General features: G+C 49.5%; 1 protein-coding gene across 3 annotated transcripts in view; it reads right to left on the reverse strand.

The window, feature by feature from the left end:
- Nucleotides 1–24415, reverse strand: part of NTRK3 (neurotrophic receptor tyrosine kinase 3) — a 217933-nt gene that overhangs the window by 155187 nt on the left and 38331 nt on the right. For all 3 annotated transcript variants that reach the window (XM_040601974.1, XM_040601977.1, XM_040601976.1), the window contains exon 4: nucleotides 7228–7296. In XM_040601974.1, coding sequence (XP_040457908.1) covers nucleotides 7228–7296 — 69 coding nt within the window. The remainder of the gene's footprint in view (nucleotides 1–7227; nucleotides 7297–24415) is intronic.

Here is a 24415-nt window from a genome sequence, read left to right on the forward strand (position 1 = left end):
TGGACAAACACAGCCTCCTGGTGACCCAGGACATGAGCTAATGCACAGGGTATCATGCATTTTAATCAAATCAGAGAGCACTGCACTGAGACCCTGCTGACCTGGCCAAGAAAAGCAGCACTGTCTTTAATGTACTTCATTTAAACCACACTTATATATGGTTTATATACCAGGGATGTTTATTATAATTGATTTTCCAACCTATTAACCATTTCATTTACATTTTTAAAGCCCTGAAGCTTGCTCTCTGTGGAGATGCAAGGAGGCCAAATCCCAGCAGGGAGGAGAGCCCAGTGCTCAGCCAGGCCAGACCGAGTTACCAACATGGGTTGCAATGGTAACTTGAGCAAAAGAGGAGATACAGCCTGAACAAACAAATTATCTCCCCACATCACTGTGTGAGCGAAAGAAAGTAGGAAGCAGAGAAGCCAGCACTGCAAAAGGTGAGCTCAGTCACCCCAAAGCAGAAAGGTACATTCCAATGTCAGACCGTTGCTTCACATGATATCTAGATCCCCCTGTCATACAGCAGGGAAGCTGTTTTTCTAGTCTGTTCTGTATATTACTGCAAAATCCATGCTTGCTTTTACAAAATTAATTCCACCAGCTAACAGGATTTGGAAACGACCTTCCAAACACATGCAGCTGATGTTTTGTCAATACAGTACGGCAAAAGGAGCAAGAGGAGGAGAAAGGATCTGCTGATAGCACCCATGGGTGTTAAACCTGAACCCTAATGATGCCATTTGGAATCTTCTTATAGAACTAGATGCCATCTGACTTTTTGTGTGCATGTTTTAGAATAAACACTGTGTTAAACTTCACTCTGTGGCTTTTCATTAGTTCATTCTTTTCCCTTGAAAAGCACCTAAACCTTTGCAACACAGGTTGACAAGTGACTCAAAAGGCCAAAGCACTAAATTTAAACAGACCAGAGCAGATCAGTACTGTGATTTGGTGGAATTCGAATGACAAGGAATTCCCTGCATGCTATGGTGGATACTGCCAGGGCCTCATACAGGCTTTGCATTCTCTCCAGCATGTCCATGAATCCATGGTCTCCTCAGGACTCTCCCAAGGTCATTGCTACCAGCAGGACATGGAATGGCACGTGGGTAAGAGCCGTGGACTCTGCTAACAGCAGATCAGGTAACCAGAGTTGTACCCTGGGACCAGGCAGGGAGCCAGGAGAGCTCAGAGGCAATGGGGGAGAAATTCTGCTCCGTTGCAAATATCCTCACGAAATGAGGCTGCTGGGGACAGCCACTGCCGTAGCAGGTAAGGGCAACTGTGTAAGTAATAGCCAGCAGCCTTCCTGGCCCATTGCTAATTCATGAAGGCCCGTGAATAATGCAGGAGCAGCGGGCTTCAGGGCAGAACTTACCCACGACCTGCCCCAACATCAGCCCTGCCCCAACATCAGCACTGTAACTCTCTCTAATCAAGACCCCCACAGGGGCTTTTGCACAAATTAACTCCATCACCAGCTGGATGCACTGAGTGCCACTGGCAGCTGATGTGGCACCACAGGTAGAAGAGGGACAGATGTGTGCAATTGTTTTCCCTAACATGCGTCGCAAAAGCACTCTTGACATGCAGGAGACATCCTCATTCCTTGCTTGGTGCCTGATCTGCCATGCCAGCCAGCTCTCCAGAAAGGTGCACAGGGATTTCCACACTCACACTGTCCTTTGCCTGCCCAAAATCCTGGACCTCCATTGCTCTCCTCAAGACCCCACCCCTTGGCAGGGATCACTGGGAGCTGCAGCTCCTTCCAGCTCTTCCACCCACAACCTCTGTAACACATCTCCGTTACCTACAACCCTCTGCTTGCCGAGATAAATGCACCTTCTTTTCTCCACAAGGAGGAGAAGCACCTCTGAGAACACAAGGTGGCCCTTTAGCCAAAACCCACTGTTGGGCCAGAAGACATCACCATGTGCTGCAGAGACATCTCCCATCACAGTGAGAAGGACAAAAACTGGTGCTGAAAGGCACAGTGGAGCAGCCAAGAGGTCTTCATTGCTGCTGTATGCTTAAAGGATGCAGCAGCAAGAAATAAGGCAAGGAGCTCCTTCTCATGAGACTTATCTGACACAGCTTTCTCCCAGAGAGGATGAGTAAACCCAAAGGACATTTTTCACATGTAACCTTAGCTTAGAAATGTTGCCAAAGCATCGCTTGGTTACAGGCTCTCAGGAGCTGCGCATACTCCCGCACCTTTTGAAGGCCTTGTTAAAACTGAAAATGCCTGTGAGAAAGAGCAAGTATCACAGCCGCAAGCAAGCTGAGGTCTCTGCACAAGCAGAGCTGCTCCCTGCACAGAGGAGCTGGCCCAAAAAGGGACCAAACCCACACACGAGCCAGAGCCATCCAGCAGCCCCAGGCAAAGCACAGGCTTGTAGCAGGGTGTGCTCTGGGCAGAGCCCCTCCATGAGGCAGGCACACTTGCAGGGCTTGTGTTTGGGACAGAAGAAAACTGCAATGATCATGCCCTTCACTGTCATTCGAGGGGACAGCGACAGAGCTGAAACCCTAGAGCCATGCAGGCACCAAGTCAACTCTTCAGAGACAGCGATGCTGCAAGCATCTGGCTGAGCCCAGCTTTGCTCCCCGCCGAAAGCTGTACCCACTGCCTCCCACAACAGACCGAGGGCTCCCTGAACAGCCCGCACCAGGGTGGACCGGTACAAGAAGGAGATGCCATCAGCATCGCAGTACATACTGGGACAGACAGGACTTCACACACACACCCTGAGCAGGTTTTTTTCAGGCTATGTAAATATATGAGACGCACATGCTGTCCCACACCTCCCCTCTCAGCTAAAACAAAGTTGTCCACAGCTAAAGCCCCTCAGAGGGCAGTGAAAGTCCTCGTCATGCTTCTCCTGTCTTAGTTCACATAAAACTGCTGCCAAGGTTTCATTCATTTGCAATTCAAAACTCTCCTACCTCAGTGTTGCAGCACAATCAAACTAGTAGACTGCAACAAGGCTTTACCATTAGGTCAGATTCTACTGTCCATGCTGCATCTGCTTCCTCCAGAGGTCAGATCACACTGCTCCTCCTCCATCTGACCCCCACCCCCAATCCTCAGGGCTATTTAACCACTTAGTGGGAACGAGCTACACCTGCACATCATCCATGTCAATCAACCCACTGCCTCTGAGGCAAGGCCACAGCTGCATGTTATCAACACTAACGAACCCACTGCCTCCATTCCTCTACACCTCAGGACTGAGACCACTTCCCTAAGCTTGAGAACCCAAGGGCACCCCAGAAGACAGAAAACAAAACCTACTTTTGCTTTTCATTTCTATTTATTTCCCTGAACCAGGGCTTCTTTTGGCAGTCCAGCCAGAACTCTTATTTCCGAACCCCTGCCAGAAAGGGATGGAACAGAAAGGGAAGAACTCAGACAGGAGTGATGCGTGGCGTCTGACGGCTGGATTAGCTAATGCAGAGAGCAGGCAAGTACCCACTGTCTAGCTACAACTCTATTAGAGTGACTGTTGGCGGCAATAAGTTCTTAAGCTGGAGGCACAGACGACTTAAAGTTAGACTCATATCATTAAGTGATGCTGCTGTGCCCCGTTCCCACCAAAGCCTCTTGCTGTAGCATTGCAGAAATCTACCGCAGGGCAAGCTGGCAGGGACTGCTGGTATTAGAAATGCTGATGGGCTGGGCAGAACAGCAAGATGTTCAGGACTACAAGGTTTTATACAACCAAAGATGTAATTGGATCCAGAGTCTTAAGTCTTTCCGGGAAGGAATTTCTTGAAATGTCAGCCCTGAGCTCTCTGAGGACATGACAAAGGAAGCCAAGGACATGACAGAGGAAACCAGCTGTGACTTCTGGATAAGAAAGGCTCTAAGTCCAATGTTTATGAGCTGTTGCATGTGTCAGATTCTTCCCTGTACACACTCAACTTCAGACTTGATGTGTGCTGCGCACACATTAACCCAAGCCCTGCTGGTAAAGATCGTCCCATGCTGTGGGAATTAGAACTGGATTTACTGGAAACAATTCCAAGCCTTGCTTCTGGCCAGGAGGAGAAAGATAATATTCTTTGGAATTGTGCCTCATTTTTGCCATCCTTTCTTCAGTGAGTCAGCAGAGGGAAGTCTCAGCTCTGTTGAACAAGAAAAAAAATTCTGCTTTAAAGCAGTACCATCTTCCTGAGCTTGTGATGCCTTGAATGCAGCCAGGCAGCTGTTTCAAGCCCCAAGTTCCCATCCACCTGCCTGCTTTCATAGCATGGCATGATCTTCCCATTAATCTTCTGCTCCTTCCTGCTCTGTGTTCACTGAGTGGCTTTGTCAGGTCTCACGTTCCCTGGCAATCTCCGAGTCGCATCAGTTGTAGTTCCTCTCCTCCCAACACCCTGCTGGAGATGATCCTCCCATAGCTTCCCTTCCCACATGCTCTGCTGCTCTGAGCTGCCTCGTTGTAAGTCACAGTTTTGCCTTCAGTAACTACCGTCCCTCCAGATCCCCAACTGCCTGGCAGCACTAGTACTCAATATCAGGTGCCTCTGGCAAACTGCTGCGTGCCTGCACCCACTTGTCCCACCAACCCTCCCTGTAGACGTAACCTTCTTGAGAAGAGCAGACTCTTGCCAGCATCTATGTGTCCCTAGAGTCTTCTGGCCTCTCCATGGCCATGCACAAGTATTGCTGCTCAGCCTGCCTGCCTTGGTCTCTGCTGCTCACCACCTTCTTCCCTTCCAGAGAGTTTTGGCTCAACTTCAAGTCCTTGGCTGATGTCAGTCTGCAACTCCCTTTCTAGCTTTCACCAGTGCTTCACACTCACTTTATGTGGGCCATGTATTCTGTTTCTTTCCCAGATTCTGGAAGCCTCCTTGGAGCTCAGTGTGCCAAAAAACTGTCTTCTACTCACCCATCCTCTGCATGTCTAAAAAAAATAAAATATTTCCCACTTTGGCATATCCATTACTAATCTTCCCCCATCTTGGGATTTGCTTTTCCTCAACAGGTTCCTTTCCTTTTAGCACTCAGGACCATGACCACCCCACAGTAGATAATGTATGTCTTTTCCTTAACTACCAGCATCTTTACGTGAACAATGATTCAGACCCCATGGCTCAGGCTACACCTCCACACTGTCTAGTCTCAAAAAAATCCAAAGTTCATCTGGACAGTTTCATGGCCCCAAGGAGGACACTGCAGACTTATCCTCCTGCCCTATTAACACCGACATCCCAGCGGGCATCAGCTAAAACATCCCTCTCCCATCACACTTTTGGGGAACACCATCATCATGTTATTCTGGTACTGACCATCCTACTTGTGCTCACATGGGTGGAGGGACCTTAGTGACAAGGAGCCCAGAGAGGAACATTTGTCAGGAAGCACCAATGACAAAGCAATTCTTCAGAAAAAAAAAAACAAAACAAAGTTGACCAAGCTGTTACTCCAGCCCAGCCAACAGCAAAAGCCAGACCCTGCAGGCACGTGCATCTGTAGGTATAAGTTGATCACTGGAGCTGGTTCCAGCGGATGGTTTGCCAAGATCCCTTTTGCAACATGGTGGCAGGAGAGATCTAGCCGAGGCTCCAGCCCCACATGGTGCTGAGCCTCCCCACGGGACACTGAGGACACCGTGCGTCACATCAGGGCTGCTTTCCCACCCCGTCATCTCCTCTTACCAATCAGCCCTGTGATCTCCTACATTTCCATCTGCATTACTTCTTTCATTAAGTGGGGCTTATTATTTCTGAGAAAACCGCTCTGAGCACAGCTCCGACCGCAGCCAAGCAATTCAGTTCCTTCCCATTTGCCAGGCTGCAGAGTGCTGGCCCCAAGTGACTCTGCTGACACCAACCAAAGCCACCCCAAGCACACCTGCTTCCCTGGCAGGATCACCATATCAGGACAACACAGATGTATTCTTCATCAGGTGGGAACAAGTACACTTTGCTGCCCAAACAGCAGTATCTCAATTCCCTTTGTGCTTGGCATTGGTCTTTTGAGTCTGACTTGGGCTGGCAGACCAGGGACACGCCTGAAGAAACAAAATATGACCAAATGAAACAAAGCCACATAAAAACGAGCCCCGCTGGAAGTATTCCCATTAATCTGCAGGCTCACCGTTACTACCCCAGACCCTGCCAGTGCCTCTAGCTCAGGACTGCAGCCCCATTTGCTCCTCCACTCTTGGGTCTCTCTTGGATAACAACCATCAATCTGAGTTTTGCCAGACGGTGCAATGACAATAAGTAAAGGTCTAAGAATACAAATGACTCATGCTATTAAACTTGAAACCTGAGCCAGGATTGAAAAATATTTAGAGCTGTAATCAGCAAGGAGACAAATTCCAAATTCAGCATTTTAACTCTGCAAGCCAGATTCCCCATCAGAAGGGCGTTTCTCTATTTTCTAATATCACTATTAGTATTTTTCATTTAACAATTTGACAGAAATAAAATACACTACAGTAACACCGGTGATAACACACTTACTCCCACTTGAAAGACTGTCTTTATTCTTTCATAAGTCACTTCTAGCTTACAGCTCTATTGATCATCAGTGAGGATGAATGGAGCTTCCCAGGTTCCTCTGGGACAAATCCTACATATATATATATTTATTTTTTTTATACCCACCAAACAAGAATTTCTAAAATTCAACAAAACAGGTCATCAGGGCAACGCTCCATTGATTTCATGTCCACTTATTCTCCAAGCACAGTGCTGAATGCTCTATCAATAATTCAGCAGGCTGAAGGCCACTGGTGCCCCAGGAGAAACACTACCTCATCTCCCACATAGGAGCTGGGAGGTGCCTTGACTGCTAGAGAGCAACGGTGTCATTCACCTAAAAAGAAGGGGTGTCTTATAAAGCCTGACCATCAGCTAAAGCAAAATGGTTAGCCCTACGTTGCAACAGATGAGGAGAAAGTGTTTGAGAAGGTCTGCTCAAAATCTAGTAAGTATTTCTAATGTGTTCCCAGAATTAGTGAACCATTTACTACCCCAAGCATGACTTGTTCATCATCCCGACGTTAATTAGCCAGCTGCTGTGAAGTTAAAAGAGAAGCAGTTCTGCTCTGGTGCTCCCGTACCTGGGAAACCCTCCCAAGGATGGTGCTGCCCACTGGAGTATTAGGTAATTATTCACAGGCTTCAAAATAGCTCTATTTGGAAATCGTTCCTCCTCTCAGCCTCCCCTCTTCTCCCAGGAGATACCTCCAGGGTGGGACTTACAGTTCAAAGAGTCGCAGGGTCTGGAAGAGTTGCCATGACAAAGTGGTGAGCCGGTTCCCAGAGAGGTCTCTGAAAATTAACGAGAAAAAAAAAAGTCACGGTAAATAATTCCTCCTGCACGTGGCCCTACCGCCTCCGCAGGGCTCATCATCCTCCTCGATGGGGAGGCTGTCAAGCAGTTTAGGACCCAACTTTAGATCTTATAATGAGAGGTTTTAATGAGGACAAGCCCAAATGCAAGTTTTTCATTTTACTTTTTTTTCCCCAAGGGAGCAAACTGTCTATATCCTACTGCAACGTTAAGGAAAAAAAAAATACAAACAGAGCAAGATCTGTCTGATACTTGCCCATGAATCCAGAGCTCAATCAACCACAAGCAGAAAGAACAAGTCTAATTTCGTAACTTGAACAATAAATTAAGCACAAACCTCATGTTAAAAATAGTAACAGCCAGGTTCAAATGACAGCATGATGATTACCCAAGGTGTTATCATATGATCTGCAGTAGCTGTGCACTCAAAGCGTCCTGGTACGGCTGTGGTGTTGCACCCAAGGGTTCCGCCACTACAACAGCCAGCAGCTCCCCATCCCTCTCTCCATCTGCCCAATTGTGCAAAATCATAAATCTCATCTACCTGAGAAAGCTCTCATCTACCTGAAAGCCAAAGAGGATGGAGTGTAAAAGCAACCAAAATACTAAGAACAAGAGGAACAAATGTGTTTGGGGCAGATCAAGTGGAAAGAGAAAAGTCCCAGATTTCTAACAGCATGAGAAGACGGCAACGAAACGCTTACTGCAGCAGGCAGCCTTCCTGGGGGTGCCTGGCCAGCCTGAGAGTCACAGAGGGACCAGCCCATGGGGTGAGCAGATGGATGCGTGGTCACAGGGTCTGGCAGAAACCCAAATCCTCCCAGGCCTGTGCTGGCCTCCAGAAAACCCAGGAGGTGCTGCCTCACATCCTTAGCTGAATCCCTCCCTGTCATCACCAGCTCCTGCCCCGCTGCGAGCCACGCAGGCAGGCTGTGGGCAGGCAGGACAGCTCGGCACGAGGCTGCAGATGCCCTCCTGCCTCAGCCCTGCTTGCTGGGAACAGTGGTGAAGCACCAGAGGCACAAATGACCTGGAGGTTCATTAAACTCTCAGCTGGCCAGAAAGGAGGTATGGGACGAGGTGACAACAGTGGACAGCCTACCCATGGTAGCCTCAGCCCACAACCCGTTTGATTTGCAGAAACATGGTAAAACCAAGAGAACAAATCCTGGAATGGCTCTTGCCACTGCAGGTCTCGGACACAAGAATTTAGGATGAGAGATTCATCCATCACCTTACACCAGGCTGCAGCAAGGGCAGGTACACTGGGCAGATGCAGAGGGCACAGCCCAGGGACTGACAAGGCAAAAGCAACTCTGGTCCTGTCCCACTTGCTACCAAGCGATGCTGTGAAGCCCAAAATTCTGTAGTTAGGAATGGGGAAGCCGCTGCAGTTCACACAGCAAACCACGATCCCAAAGGCTCTCCACAAGGCTGGCAGAAGAATAAGCCCAAACACCATGATGGCCCAGTGCTGCATCATTAAATTCTGGCTCTGCTTCACATCGGACTATCCCGCTGCGGAAACCACGGCAAACCACAGGTACCTCATTTCACATGACCAAGATCCCACCGTTCCTACGGCTGTAGACAAACTGCTTCCAGACTCCAATAAACTTCGGAAAGGTGGCAAAAATAGCAGGTGAAGTTAAGTGGGGGGGTATGGGGGTGGGGGGTGGAATATTGCAAACCTCCCTCTTTTATCCACCCCGGAGCACTGAGCACCTGGAAACTTTGCAAAGACAGATGAAAAGTAGGAGGGGAAGGAGCAGCTCGCTGCTACTGAAAAGCGAGACAGTAAACTCCCTCCCCCAACCAGAGAAAAGAAGGAAGCGTAAAGGGGGATGCATGAGAGACAGCAAGATGTAGGAGAGAGGCAGAGATGCAGAGGAGGGAGTGAATCTTACTGGAATGTCCTTTCTCAAAGGTCATGTTTTGCTACATTAGGCAGAAATGTCAAGAGAAAATTGGATTCTGAAAGAGAAAAAACAACAGGCTTTCCACGCAAATAAGGGAATCAAAAATAGCATGATCGTGTTATTACAATTTAGGACACAGAGACGGAGAAAGGAAACATCCTCACTAATGCAAGAAGCTTTGCCAGGCAGATGTGCTGTGCTTCTCCTGCAGCCCCTGGAAACCAACTCCTACCACCTCCTCCTTCCCCCAGACAACAAACCAGAGCAAGTATCAGGCAAAGAGGAGATGGGTCTGCGCTTGCACACATCTGGCAGGAGATGCTGCTCTCGAAGGGCAAAGACTGTGTCCAATCCAACCTGACTTCTGCAGGGCCAGTCAGGGGAACACACACCAACGGCTCTGCTTCAGATCAGCCAGGACACACACGGGGAGGAGCAGGTTTGCCATTGGAAACAGACACCTTGAACGGACACTTTAAAACATCAGAAAGTTCCTTGCAATGGACCCTTGTAAAGATCCGCGATCTCAGCACAGAGACAGGCTGCACACACAAACATACATTAAAAATATGCCACTGCAGTCACAAAACCTCCAAAGGTCAAAGAAGCCAGGACTGGGTTTCCACATGCAAAAGGTACATCTAATGACTTCTGCCACAAAAGATAGAGCGCTCCCATGGAGAAACCTCACTGCACAGCATTCATTTCTCCCAGAACAGATCCATCCTGCGCACTGGATGGGGCAGGTTTCCCAGGGAAAATAGCATGTGATTGTGTAATTGAAGACGGTATCGCAGTAGATGCACACAAGGAGATTAAATTATGGCTCCACAGGTGAAGCTCTGAGCTCTGGCGATTTGTAACTCCTGTTCAGTGCTTTGCAAGGCTCCCCCTGTGCTCAATCCTTGGCTGCACACACCGAGTTTCCCAGTATTTTGTAAAGCATAGATAGGCAGGATTAGAGGAAATCAAGGCACTCCCACACAGGAATAGTCCTCTCCCAGTTTCAGCTGCCTGTTTTGCCTTTCTGTCACTGTTTCCAAGGCTGAGTCTGTTGTCACCTCCAAATGCCCATCGCTTGCACTGACCAGAACCTCTATCCTCCTGTGCCAGTTCTCCCCAACCTGTTTGCTTCCCACCTCACCCAGCCACTTCTCCCCAAATACTTCTCCACCCCAAATTTCCTTATTCACAACCAAATTTCCTATGATCTTCCCCACTTTTATATCCCCCAATCCCAACCCCAGTGTCCCAACAAGAGCGGTCAGTCCTCATCTCCCCTATCCACGCCCAAACGTCCTTTGCAAAACTTCTCCCCTCCAACTGGATCAAGAGCCATTCTGCCTGTGTAAGGAGACGTCCCAAAGCAAAATCAAGTCTTCCAAGGAAAATCTGTCCTTTCACAACGTTTCTTTCCTTCCAGAAAAGGAGGGTGCAGGTGCTCTGCAACAGGAGCATCACCAGTATTTTCTAGCTTGAACAAAACAGACTGTTTCCCCTGCTCCCTTCCACTGCCTCAAACATTTGAGCAGGTTTTTATTTGAAACTAGAAAGAAATAATTCCCCCCACCCCAAAAAAATGCAGGCAGAAGCAGACACCCAACACAGAAAACTTCAGCCTGAGCAATTAAAATCTGGCAGAGTTATAGGAAAGTGGAAGCAGTCCTGTAGCGGAGCTTGCCAGAGAACCTTTATAACAGCCTATGCATCAGCTCTACCTGTAATAAAATACGGCACATCACACATCGAGGAAACATGGGGGAAGGGAATAAAATACCTTCCCTGCGTATTTCTCAGCAGTGAACAGGACAGACTTGCCATCAGTGCTCCTGGAACATACTCAAACTGCTTCTCCACCATGGGACATTTTCTCCATCACTCACAGGATGCTCTTTTCCACAGAGACATTCTTTAGAAATAGCTGCCAGGGTCCTTTTTGCCTCTGGAGTAGGTTTCAAAGGAGTTGAGTAGGGAGAGGGAGTTGGATGGAGCACACCTGGTCCAGGTCCAGGGCAGCAGGCATCCAATCCACTCGTGACTCAGGCTCAACACCACTCTCCTCTCCTCCCGCTGCAGCAGCCACGGTCCTAAGCCTCCTGCTTTGCAGGTGGCTCATCACACCATACCCCCACCAGCAGCCCCCCACACCCCTCAAAGGCAGGATGTTATCACCGAGTGACAGCATAGTCCCACTTCTTGCCATCTCCTTCCATCCATCCTCCTACTATGTTTCAGGAGGGAACACGCTGTGTCCTGCACTCCCCCACAGGCACTGCCGAGACCTTGCTGGTGACTGGAAGGGGAGGGGAGGTGACTACTGCCATTTTGTCCCAGTACATGACAGAGATGGAGTCGCTGAGGTTCACCTTCTGAACAAACTCCTGCATTTAATAAGGAATGGGCGGGTGCGGGACAAAAAGAGGAGTCTGAATCCATGCAGCCCAGAATAAGTGGACTTCAGTGCAAGAGGAGACAGCATGTCTTCTCTCTCAATTACCCAGCAGCCAAATTTTTTTCCATTATTAAAGCCATTTTTATTCAGCTAAATTAAGCCAGTTGCCTCATTAATGACACCAAGAAGCAGGAGCCCCTGTAATTAAACTGTAGGCTATATTATGCAGTTCAGTCTGATGCAACAGCAGAAACACTGCTGCTGGGGAGGGACCCTCCATGCCTGTCCCTTCTCCACACATCTCCATCCTCCACTTGCCCTTGTTGCCAATCTGACACATTTACTTCTACACGAGAGAAGTTTTTCACACATTTTAATAACATGGTGCCACTCTGAAAATTGTGATTGGAGCGGGATTAACTGTGCAGAGCAGCTGGGGCTGAGGGAGCACGAGCAACTGCCTGGCAGAAATGACAGGCAAGATGCACATCCTCACCTGCGGTTCCCCAGTGCTGTGGGACTCCCTTGATATCCCCCATGCTTTAGGCACAACAGGTGCTTCCCATCATCTCACAGCTCGCTGCAGCCTTGGCCGGGTACTGGTGGCCACAGGAGAGGAAAGTGTCAGCAGCCTCACACGCTGCTGTAGGTGTAGAGGTAGCTCCATCCAGACGTCATTTCTGCAGCAAGTAAGCCGCTAAAGCTTTGGGTTTGAACCAGAAAAACACTGGAAAGTCACTCTGGGGATTGTTTGTCCCTGCCAGATAACTCCAGTGACCTCTAAATGCAATGTTACACTCCCCATCGCCCGCCCTACCCTCCCCTTCCCCCTCCCTCCTTTTCCTGTTTAGTAAGCAGCTTTGCTCATTAAGGGAAAAAATGTACTGTCCTCCCTTAATGAATGTGCTAAAATTACCCCAGCAAGTCCCAGAAGCTGTGGCAGTACAGGCCTCCCCACAAATCAGGCTCTGCAAATATTAGACTCAATTGAAAACTCCAATAGCTCAGCACAAAGCCCCAGCAGGACGTGCTTGAGATAGAGCCTGCAAAAGCACTGGGCAATGCCAAGTGCATGCAAACCTCGCACGCCCGGGAAGCAGACTTAGCAGAACAGGACACTGTTAGATTGGTCAGCCTGAGATTTCATAGCTGCCAGCAGTTCTCCCGCTTGTGCTCCCTGCCCAGACTCAGCACCAGAACATGTGTATTGATGCTGTGGAGGAATAAGACAGTTTACAGAAGTCCTCCAGCCATGATTTGGCATTACCTCCAGTTCAGCTCATCAAGCAACCCCTTAGCAACACCCAGGTCTTTACTAACCCTAAACACTGCAGAATCAAAAAGCGTCCGAGACTCAATCTTCCTTTGTAAGTTTGGACAGCATAACTAATTCCTTTCTCACATCCACAGGTACCGTCCTGTGCCTTGTAAGGCATGCATCACGTAGCATATCCCATCACAATCATCTCTTTCCACCCCAAAATACTCCTTGTTCTAGGACTACAACCAGAACTGGCAATAATTTTCCAAACTCAAAGCATCCTGCATCAAAGGAGAGCAAGAGAACATCACTGGTGACACACAAGAGACCCTGCCACTCCACGTGCACACCCACTAGCCCTAGAGGTGCAGTGCCCAAGGAGGAACTGCCCAACCCCTCGGTATTTCCCAGCTGCAGGACCTTGATTTGTAAAGAATCCCTACTGTCACTGAAACAGGGCTGAAGGAGGTGGAAGAGGCTGGTCCTCTGCATTGTTCTTTAAACAATAGCATTACAAAACAGAAGTTGCAGAGCAAGTGGGAAAGCATAAGGCACCACGCCTCCATCACAGGGCTCCCACACCCCGTGCCAGCAGCACATCTGCCCCACGCCTCTCCTCCCACAGCCTTTGCCAATGCAGCAAGCCATCTCCTGCTGCTGCCTTCATCCCAGCCCATCCCAAAACATTTTAAAGGCCACCCAACCCCATGACGCTCCCACACCCTCCAAGTCATCTCTTCTGAGGCATCTCCCAGCTGCATGAAGCTTTGTTTGGAGGCAAATCACCCCTCAGAGTTTATTGTTGCTCACAGTTTTTGTTCAGCGGACGGTACAGATGGGAAGCTGTCACCAGATGTGGGTAATGCTGTCCCCTATGCTTCGAGGTGGAACAGATGCAGGGATCTGGCCCTCTGGACTCTGATCATCTCTCCCCCTGTTGTGTACATTTTCCACTGCTCTTCTCCAAAGACATCTGGGCTCTCAGAGGACTTGAGGAAAGGTTAAAAGCTGGGTCAGCCTGCAGTTGCTTTTGCTTTGCCTGCCAGCTTCCCTGCAGGGCAGAGTCCAGCAGCATCCACAGAACATGTCAGTCTTCTGCTAAAGGAAAACCAACCTGCAACGGGCAAGAGCCCTTCCCCACGGCTGCCCTCCTGCAGCTGAGACATCCTCAAGCCTGTTCTGCCCCCACCCCATCTCTTCTCTCCCAAACTGTAGTAATTTTGGATCTATTAGGCCCAAAATATAACTATATGTTGGGCTTTTCTCCTGCTTCGGCATACAGAAATAATACTGGAGATGTGTGCCGACTGAGAACAAGGGTTGCCAGCTGACAGCTCCAGTGAGGGGTTGGGTTTATCCTGCCTGTTTGCTTCAAATTGCATGTTTCTTTGAGCTGGGAACAGAGAATGACTGGGGAATGCCTCCTACTCACAGGTTTCCAGTGGACCCAAAGCAAACCAAATCGCTCTGTACTGCAGCGAAGCACAGCTCTAGGAGACAGCATGGGAAGGAGAGCTGTGCCTAAGGGGCACTTCCCTGCATCTCTGAGTACACAGTGACAACAGACCCCAAACATGTGTCCTCCCAGGCTCACATGTGTCTCCCACCACCTCCCCCTTGCTTGCACTGGAGTAAGCAAGGACAAGTGCTCAGGAAATACCACTGCCACTGGGAGGTCACCCCAGATCCCCAGGCAGGCACTGGGAGAGCTGGACAAGGACCACACAAGAGCCTCAACTTCAACACATCAAGCACAGATGCACTGGGACAGTGCCTGGTCCTCCCTCTCACTCCTGAACCAGGGCTGTGCTCTCAGCCGTTAGAGGGCTCTTGCATCAAATTTATCTTAAGGAAAAAAACCCAGACACCTACTTGGATGCCTGGACATCAGCAAGCCCTAAGTAATCTCAAACACTACCCTTGCAGGGCAGTTGGAATGTAACAGCTAGGCCTGAGTCCCAATTTGTCTGCCTCAGGGAGGGGTGTCAGAGGCTGTGATGGGCTGGGACAGTGCCAAGCACTCTGCAGAGCCTCTGAAGAAAGGAAGGGGTACAAATATGAAAATATATATATATATACACATACACACACACATATATATCTCCCAGCAATAGCAAAACAACAGGGCATAAGGCAGGCTAAGCTCTCAGCAGACACTGCTAAATGGTTTCCAATTAATTAACTGATTACATGATAGAACAGAAGGGGATTCAAGTGAGTGCTGTTGACCTTTAAGAATAATTAATATCATCAGGATCGTAAAACTCGTCCAAGAAAAATAATTAGGAAGATTCTAATATTGCCTACAAAGCCTCATCGAAGGGGGAGAGGAAGGTTCTGGTTTATTCAAGGCACAGTTCTCAAGCATTTTCTAGCAAACCCATTTCTCCCTTACACTTGCTTCCCCCTGCAGAGCTTACACACATATGCTTCTTCCCTACCTCAAGGCACGCCCCCCCTCCAGATCAGTTTTCCCCATCACCTTTTCTACAGCCCATCACCCTTCTGCTCCATTTCAACCTTCTTTCCTAATGAATCCTTGCTCCAATCCTTTCTTGCAGTCCTCTCTTCAGACTGGTCCCTGTCCCTTCCACAGCTGCATCCCATCCCCCTGCTCATCTTTGACCTGCTCTGAGATCTGCTCTCTGCCTTTCTGCACCTCAGGAAGGAGCCCTGGTCCTTCCATATGCCATGGATCCACTTTTTATTTCCAGTCACCACTGGCAGCTTCATAGGCTGACAGAAGGCAAGCGCTACATGTAATCCCAAAAAGCTCTTCCCTGCTTTTCCTCAGCAGTCAAATCCATCACAGAGGCTGGTCTGGGAAGCAGATGTAAGCAATGCACAGCAACAGGAGAAAGCAAGAGACTGAGAACTCGTGACTCCCTTTTGTTCCATTGCACCTCAACAAGCACATGAATACGCCCACCCCACTATATTTTCCTTGCTTCTTCTTTCCCAGTTCACTTGGCCCACAGGTCCTGCATGGGACAGGGTCTGGAAAGCCACTGAGCCAAGCAGGAACTGCAGTGGTGAGCTTCGCAGGGAAGGTCACTTGAGCACACTGGAAGGCAGGTTGCATGAGCAGCCAACATTTCTTGCGAGGGAAGCATTAAAAAAAACAACCTACAGCCCTGGAATGACACCCACCTTTACAATGAATAAATAAGTTTCCTCTGCTGCTTATTATCATTAAAAATTCTGTGGCTTGACACTTCACAAAATTATAAATAAAAGGAAAAATGGTCTTCCTGGGCTCAGAAAAGCAGGCTGCTGCCAAAGAGCTGTGTTTACACCAGCTAATGAAAAGAAAGCCTGCCATTAGCCTACAGCACTCACCCCACCTTGGCAGGGAGCAGAGCCACCTACACCCACAGCACAGGGGGCTGGGAGGCTCCCATGAGGGACCAGAGCTGGGGGGCACACGGGACACTGGGCTGCTATGGGGAGGTACACACATGGGGAACAGGGGACTGAAGGAACCATGCTGTCAGCCAGTGGAGATGGCAGCTGCCACCTCCCATGCTGTGCGGAGGCTCCTGGCTGCAGCGGGAGGTGAGGCTGACGTGCTCCCGCTACACCTCATCAAACAGCAAGAAAAACACTCAGCCTTAGAGACAGACAGCATCAAGCAGGGAGCTGCCTCGCACCAGGCTGCTGCTTCCCTCCAGGGGCCTGTGGGGTGGGGATGAGGAGCAGGGAGGCAGCAGACGCCTGGAGCACACCCGAGCACAGGCATAGTCCTTGTTTGCAGCAGCTGAGCACACAGGGAGGAGCAACACCCTGAGCAGACACCTGCCTCCAGCTACACCTGAGCCATGGTACAACATGCCTCATCACAGCTCCAGGCACGATTAGATGAGGGGGACAGGGAACTATTGGTGACTTAATGCAGTCAGAGTCCAGAAAAGCCTGCTTGATACACTTCTTGCTTATAACCACCCCAAAAGCAGAAACATGTTTTGTCTTTGACAATTAGCTCCGTCAAAAAACACAAGAACATCTGGACAAGGCAGTTACACTTTTCCTGCTCTTCTCAACACATGATGTACTTGGAAAGGAGAAATATCTTTCACCCACCCTTTATCTTCAAATATTGGTCACCGTCAGGAACATTTTCAAATGAAAAGACTAATCACCATGAAGCACCAAGTACTTCAGACTGCAGCAGGCATTCTTTCATTATTCTGAGACAGCAAATTACCCACAATTATCAACACACACAACTGGATACAACAAACATTTAGCCAAACCCCATGGGTTGTGGTTGCAGTAAGGTTGAATGGCAGATCTCCTAAAGAGCTACTCATATGAGAAACCCACAAACAGCAGCTGGGTAGCAGTGCTGCAAGACAACTCCATTCGCGCTGCAGAACAAATCCAGCACCAGAAACCACTGCAGCTCAGGAGGTTTGTATTGCATCTATCAAACAGGCATCTCGACAGACTGGCTCCATAATGGGAGAGTTGGAAGAATAAAGGCACGGCTGTAGTGAAACCAGGCTGGCCACCCCTCCGGTGGGCTCACACTGGATGGCTCCATCCAACTTGCCCCTGCAATCAGGTGTGCACAGCCACAGCTCCACTCCCTGCCCTGGGGTGCTTGGCTAGGCCTGGAAGGGGAAGGAGTTTGTTCCAAGAGAAGGTGAAAGGCGGCAGGGCTGCATGCAGGGAGGCCAAGCTGCAGGCTGGGGCCAAGGAAGAGGCAGGGAAGCCAGGAGGCTTAGGTGCAGGCAGGGAGGCTGCATCAGAGGCCAGGCGGCAAGCAGAGAGGCAGGGAGGGCCAAGAGGCCTGGACAAGGCTAGAGGCCAGGGTCCATGCTACAGGCAAGGTGGCCAGGGCTGGCTCTAGGCTGCAGGCAGAGACATCAGAGCTGATGTGGCAGCAAGGAAGCCCAGCTGCAGGCAGGGAAGACAGGAGGCTGAACTGGGACAGAGGCAGGAAGGCCTGGAAATCTGGAGGGTGGGAGGCAGAGAAGCCCAGGCCCATGCGGAGGGCCAGGCCCAGGCTGGAGGGCGGGATGTGGCGGGAAGCAGCGGGAACCGGGGATCGCGGCTCCGGGCGGGTGGGACGCAGCGGGAAGCGGGGATCGCGGCTCCGGGCGGGTGGGACGCAGCGGGAACCGGGGATCGCGGCTCCGGGCGGGTGGGACGCAGCGGGAACCGGGGATCGCGGCTCCGGGCGGGTGGGACGCAGCGGGAACCGGGGATCGCGGCTCCGGGCGGGTGGGACGCAGCGGGAACCGGGGATCGCGGCTCCGGGCGGGTGGGACGCAGCGGGAACCGGGGATCGCGGCTCCGGGCGGGGAGACCCGCGCTGGAGTGGGCCGGGCGCTGTCGGCCCTGTCCGTGGTGCTGAAGCGCGGCCCCGCGGGCGCACGGTGCGGGCACGGCCCCACCGGAGGAGCAACCGGGGGGAAGCCAGGCCTGGCCCCACGGCAGGCTGGAGGCAGCAGGCATGAAACCTCAGTCACTCATCCTCTGTCACCAGCCAGTCTACTGATACAGCTAACCCACAGCTCCTGGGGAAGGCAAACTTCTGGCCCCCACTGGCAGCCTTGGAACTATCCCAGTCTCCTGCATCTGACATAATTCATAGCTCACCCCTTCACAAATACAAACGAGGGGGGAGGGGGTTAGTCGGAAACTCCACCCCCTCGCCTAGTTTTCCAATAATATTTTATCATTCCAATAAAACACACAACTGCCTAACTTATGACATTTAAATTCTTGCCTAGTCACACACCATCATGAATTAATGTCCCATCATTCATGCCCTGTCGTACCTAATTGCTCAAATAACATATGATTTTAATGTTTCTATTTTTCTGCCCTGGTGCTTATTGCCCGGACATCAAAAACTGAAAAACAGCCCTGCAATCATACTGTTAGTAAGCCAGTATCATGGAAAGAAAAATCCCAGCTGACATAACTTGTGCAGTCACTTAACTTTCACTCATCCTACCGTGATTGTTCACTCTCTCCCCCAGCAACTTTCAAGCAGGTTTGCATGTCCTCAGGTCCCTCTTGGGGAAGGTCCTCCCCCTAGTGCAGCAGCTCTGATACTGGCACAAGTGGGTAAGATGTGCCTTGTACCACATGTAATCAGCTGAGCCACAAGTTCTGGGGAACAAGTAAAAGGGACAGCCAGAGGCTGTTTCTGGAGTACCTCCATGCCGCAGTGACCTCAGAAGCCTAGGAACAAGATCCGGCCCTTGTTATGCCCAAATCTCCAGAAATCAGCTCATTCTGTACTGCTGATCTCAAGAGATGCAGTGACGTTTAACCAAGACAAAATTACACCTCATCTTTAGGATCACATCCAAGAGGAATGTTTGGCCTCTCCTTGAAGGGAAGCTCACAACAAGATATCCATCAGGCCATTGCTGAACAGCAAGGACTGTGCCACAGAGGATGAGTCCCCACAAAACCTCAACTTACCTCAGGTTCACATTTTACCCCAATCCTGAAACAAGCCTTATAAAAAGACCCACATACACATAGCCCCACGTAGGAACAGACTCGTTCAAAACATCCCCAGCATTGTCTGCAGTCTTTTTTAAAGAGTGGATGGGAAAAAAACAGGACCTTTGTTAAACCACCATTGCCCATTTCACACATCTGCCAAAAGACAATTGATCAAACTTCAGAATGGGAAGTAACTCTAATAGACACACAGCGCAGCTAGATAGAACATCTCAACGTTTCAAAGAAAGAAAGGAGAGACAAAGCAAAATCCTGAGAGCCAGGTACCAGAGTGATAGTTATAACTTAAGAATCCAACCTGGCAACGAACATTTATGATAGCATTATTATAACTCATCTTACATTGCAACAGCATCCCACAATTCAAGGCCAGTTTTCATGAGAAACCATACAAAGTGTTACGCTGCAAATAGATCAAATAAGAGCAGAGAAAATATATGTTATTATTCCAGGTTTTCCAATGAGGAACTGAGGCAGGACAAGTCTTGCCGTAAGGTGCACAGTGCTTGAGTTAGAAACTTTCCTTCTCACGCCCCACTAGAGTACATCAGTCACAAACTCGCCACTCCGCCTCCTACTACAACACATTAAACCTTCTTCACAGCAGAGCAAAGCAGCCTGAAGCCAGGAATTAGTTACCCAGCCCTCTGAATGCAGGTCAAATGATTTCAACCCAGCCTGAAGGAAAGCCACAGTCCTGTAGGGAAATGGTCTCTCCTCTGGCCTTGCGCACAATGCCTGGTAAAATGCAGGACCTACCTCTGCCGGCTACAGAAAAAGGAAATGCTGCAGTTAACTGCTTATCAGTCACCTGCGGTAACAACCGGGAATAAACATGCCATCACACCACTACTGCTGATTAGCATATCAGCAAGGACCTGCCCTACACTGGCATCCAAGGGAACAAAGCAGATGGGGGGCAGGACAGGAAAGTTAAGGGAAACAGAGATGTTACTGCTGTTTATTTTAGTGACTGCTCTATAAGCATGCCCAGCATTTTATATAATAACTAGAGACACATGGCAGAGAAATGCTTCCCTGAGTAAATCACAGCACAGAAGTTTGCCCCTAGAAGAGGCTGCAGCAGGAACATCCTTAGAGTACAAATGGAAGTCAAAGGGCACCCAAGCTGCCTGCCTGATTAGGGATAGTAAAGGAACATTCACCCAGTGGAAATTAAAGTGCCCTTTAAATTTTTCTCATAGCTATTTTGCCTATATTCATGGAGAAATTCAGTTTCTATTTAGCCCTTTACAAATGCAAAATAAACCAAGTTAAATTATCAAGGAGGTGGCTTAGGTAGATGCATTTTACTTCACCCTCCCAGTGAGCTAAGAACTTACATATAGTCATATACTGTGTCCTGTCTCACATGCAGACTTATGAGGCTGCACTGACTGGAGAGTATGGACAGGAAATCAGAAGCAATTAACACATGACAGTTTGGGTTAGGAGAAGACTGCTGGGATAGATATGACAGCAGCACAGTGACGAAAGGACAAAGCAGGGAGAAATAATCAGGGAGGGGGAGGAAGGGTAACAGGACATCCAGAATCAAGTGGAGGACTGCAGACAGCCACAGGGCCTGGAGCTGGTTATGGGAAGAGAGCGAGAGTTTAACCCTGCTGCGTAAATAAGAATGACTCTTTCAGAGCAAGGCAATAGATCATTAACTACAAAGCAGGGGAAAATGACCCTCAAGACATGACTTAGAGGGAACAGTGTTATACTTGCAATAATTCAGCATCTGATATTTTGTTTATTTCTTTATTTAGTGTAAGGTCTCGATCAAGCTCCCAGACACACAGAGCAAAGGAGGTGAACCTTGCCAGCCTTGCAAGACAGTTGCCTGCAGCCCTTTGAAAGTGCATGGGTCTCAGTTGCTGGAGGGCTTCAAGTGCTGTCCTGAAACAGCACTGAAGAGGGCAGAGAGCAACTCACCAACCTTGTGCTGCCTCAGCTACCTCAGTTCTCAGGGGATGCAGCCCAGCTTCTTTCCTATCAAAGCCTAAAACCATAACACATCTCTGGGAATTCCCACATCAAAGCTACAAACCACATCCAATACCAGGGCAACAGTTCATATGACACTGCACAACTGCTGTGAACCCAGCCAGGACACTGAAGCTAACTCCATGCTCAGTAAACAACACAACCTACAGAGGAGGTTCTGGGAAGCTCTGATTAATCACAGCTCAAGTTTGCCTGTGACAACAAGCCCATAGATCAGCCAGCTCAGTCTTTCACCAGGCAAAGCAGATCCCTGCACATTCCTGCCAGCACCTTCCAGACCTTCCCCAACCCTCAACTTTGGGAGAAAAAGACTGGCAGGATCACACAAAAATGCCTTTGGAGCAGAAGGTGATCTGACCATACCATACTCAAAAAAACTGTTACACTCCGCACAAAGCACTCCAGGGTCTCCATCTTTAAGACCCCTGGAAGGGACAGCTTGATCGCCCATGCCATCCTTACTCTGGCGGGCAGGGCTGAGAGTGAGCTCATTGACAGGAGCTGTGTCTTGACCAGCCCACAAACCAATTTAAAGCATGTATAAACCTCCAGAAGACAGTTTAAGAAGAGCCTCTGAATGCAGACAGAAATGGCAATTATTAATTTTCTAAATAGAAATCTGACTACTTAAGCCTTATTTAAAAGTGTGCCTGTCTGTATAATTACACAGCCTTAATTTGTTTTCTTTACTACACAATAAATAAGGTGTGCACAATTACCCTCTGCAAATAAAAGGCAGTGCCTCCTGACTGGCTGGCTGAGTACACAGCCGCCCAAGAAAGCATTTAGAGGGAATCAGTCTCCTAAGCACCCGCTTCCCAGTAAAGGGGAGACTCACTGTACTGCAAATGTCAGCTTGTCTAGCTCTAGGCACAACCTGGTGGGACTCTGCTCTCCCACATGCACAGCTCTACTGTCCCACAGCCAGCAAAAGCTGGATGCTTTGGCCAGCAAACAGGTCCTGTCCTCTCTCCCACGCACGGATTCCTGGTGCGCTGTGAAGCTGAGCTCACCCGTGGACTTCCCAGTACCTAATGAGGAATGTGATAATGTTGTATACTTCCCCACAAGGCACTCAAACAACCTCTCTTTATTATTCCTCTGCCTGTTTTTATGATATGAGTGGAAACTTGATATCCCCATGACTTGCAATCCTTTATCAAGTTCAAATAAACTGGCCAAAGCATTCCAGTGTTATTAGGAAAATGATAGAGAGTGAGAGCGTGCAAGATTTCCTCAACAAGCTGTGCTAAACACAGCGACATAGTGAATATGTATTCAGACGGTTTACATGTCTCAAATGTAGGGACCATATCACCCCACAGTTTTCTTGTACAGCCTCAAGCCAAAGACTGAGGTTTTCTGTCAACACCAAACATTTCCTATGTTTACCTGCTAACACTGACTTCCACAGATCTTGGCTACAAAGGCTCAGTTTTCCACAGCCTAGACCTGCTGGTCCTTGCATCCAATGCATGGTGCTCTCTAGGACCATCCCCACATTAGCCAAAGGGCTGTCAAAGCTGCACAGACACAGGACCAGGAACCCACCAGTGCAACTTTGCCCAGCAAGAAGACCTCAGTGAGGGCACAAAATGACACTGGATGCTAACCAGCTTCGACCAGACCCACAACCATCCCCATTCAACATCTAGCCAGTACTTGTTCTGGAAAGAGTTAACTGCCTCAGCCTAACTGCCAGCAGAAGAGGTAGTTCCACATTACAAAACCTACTGTTATATTTTGGATTAATTGCCTGCATAGCAGTGATAGGCTTCACAGCACCGATGATCAGAGAAGACATGGAGCCCTAACTCTCCTCATTCAAGAAGAACACACAAAGTTATTGCTAGATGTACACCTCTGGCTTCCAGTCACTCACTGCTCCTCCACTGATTAGGTTGGCCTTAACCCCCTTATACAGCTAATTTCAAAACTTAAAGGACAGGCATGACCCTGCCAGGCAGCACTTTGAAGCCTACCACTCAGGCAGCTGAATGCTGAAAAGCCCCTTCATAGGTCTCTCGCTTTTCCTCCCTGATTCTGTGATGGGGAAGGGGGGGGGGGGGGGGGGGGGGGGGGGCGGGGGGGAGGGGGAAGGGGAACAAGCCAAACTTCATCCAGAACCACTATCTTAAACCCCCACAAACCTGAGCTCCTGCAATTAGAGCTGTGTAAGTTATCTGCTTGTGATTGCACAGCTGGGGTCTGAAGACAAACATGTGCACAGAGGAAGGGCCAGAAATAGAAGTTGCTGGGAGAAGACAGAGCTATCTGGCCCATCTGAGAGGAGGAAACCTTGATGAAAGGCACTGGGGAAAAAAAACTCACTTCAGCAGGAGGCTGAGATTTAACCCAGGATGGGGAGCGGGGAACAGCTTTTGAGTCTTTACAATTTGTACATGAGCTTCACATGGAAAAATGCCTGCTGCTGCTCAGACCTAGCTTGTAACACCCTGCAAAGGTCCAGCTCACCATCCCCACCATCTTGTGCCAACCCCTCCTGGCAGTGAAACCCCTCTGTCATTTATGAGACCCATTTTGCCATCTTATAGACTCAAGTCCACCTGCAACTGTCCAAACAGCCAGCAAAGGAGAAGAAAAACCAGAGCAGCAGCAATAACACATAGCAGGAACTCAACAAGCTTAAGCACACCATCCGATGGTCCCCAGCCCCGTACCCAGCTGCAGCCAGCCCTACTACAAGGGGATTGGGACAGTATCCCTTGCTCCTGTCAGCTACTGTACCTGGTTACAGCAGGCCAAGACTTACAGCAGAGTGACATTTCCATTAATCCTTTTATCCCTGGCTCCTACGTGCAGCGGCTGCAGAAAATGTCAGGCCTTTGGCGAGCCAAGCTTCCCAGGAGGCAGCAGCTGTGGAGGAGCCGAGGAGGCACCCCGGTGCGCTTGCACAGTGCCACGGCCATGGAGGGGCCCCGGGTGGCACCAGGTACCTGCCAGGCTATGCAAAGCCTCCGGAGCCACTCCAGAAAAAGCAGCCTGGCTGCAAGGGAGCAGCAGCA

This window comes from Falco naumanni, chromosome 7 (genome assembly GCF_017639655.2).
Source record: "Falco naumanni isolate bFalNau1 chromosome 7, bFalNau1.pat, whole genome shotgun sequence".
Taxonomy (NCBI): Eukaryota; Metazoa; Chordata; class Aves; order Falconiformes; family Falconidae; genus Falco; species Falco naumanni.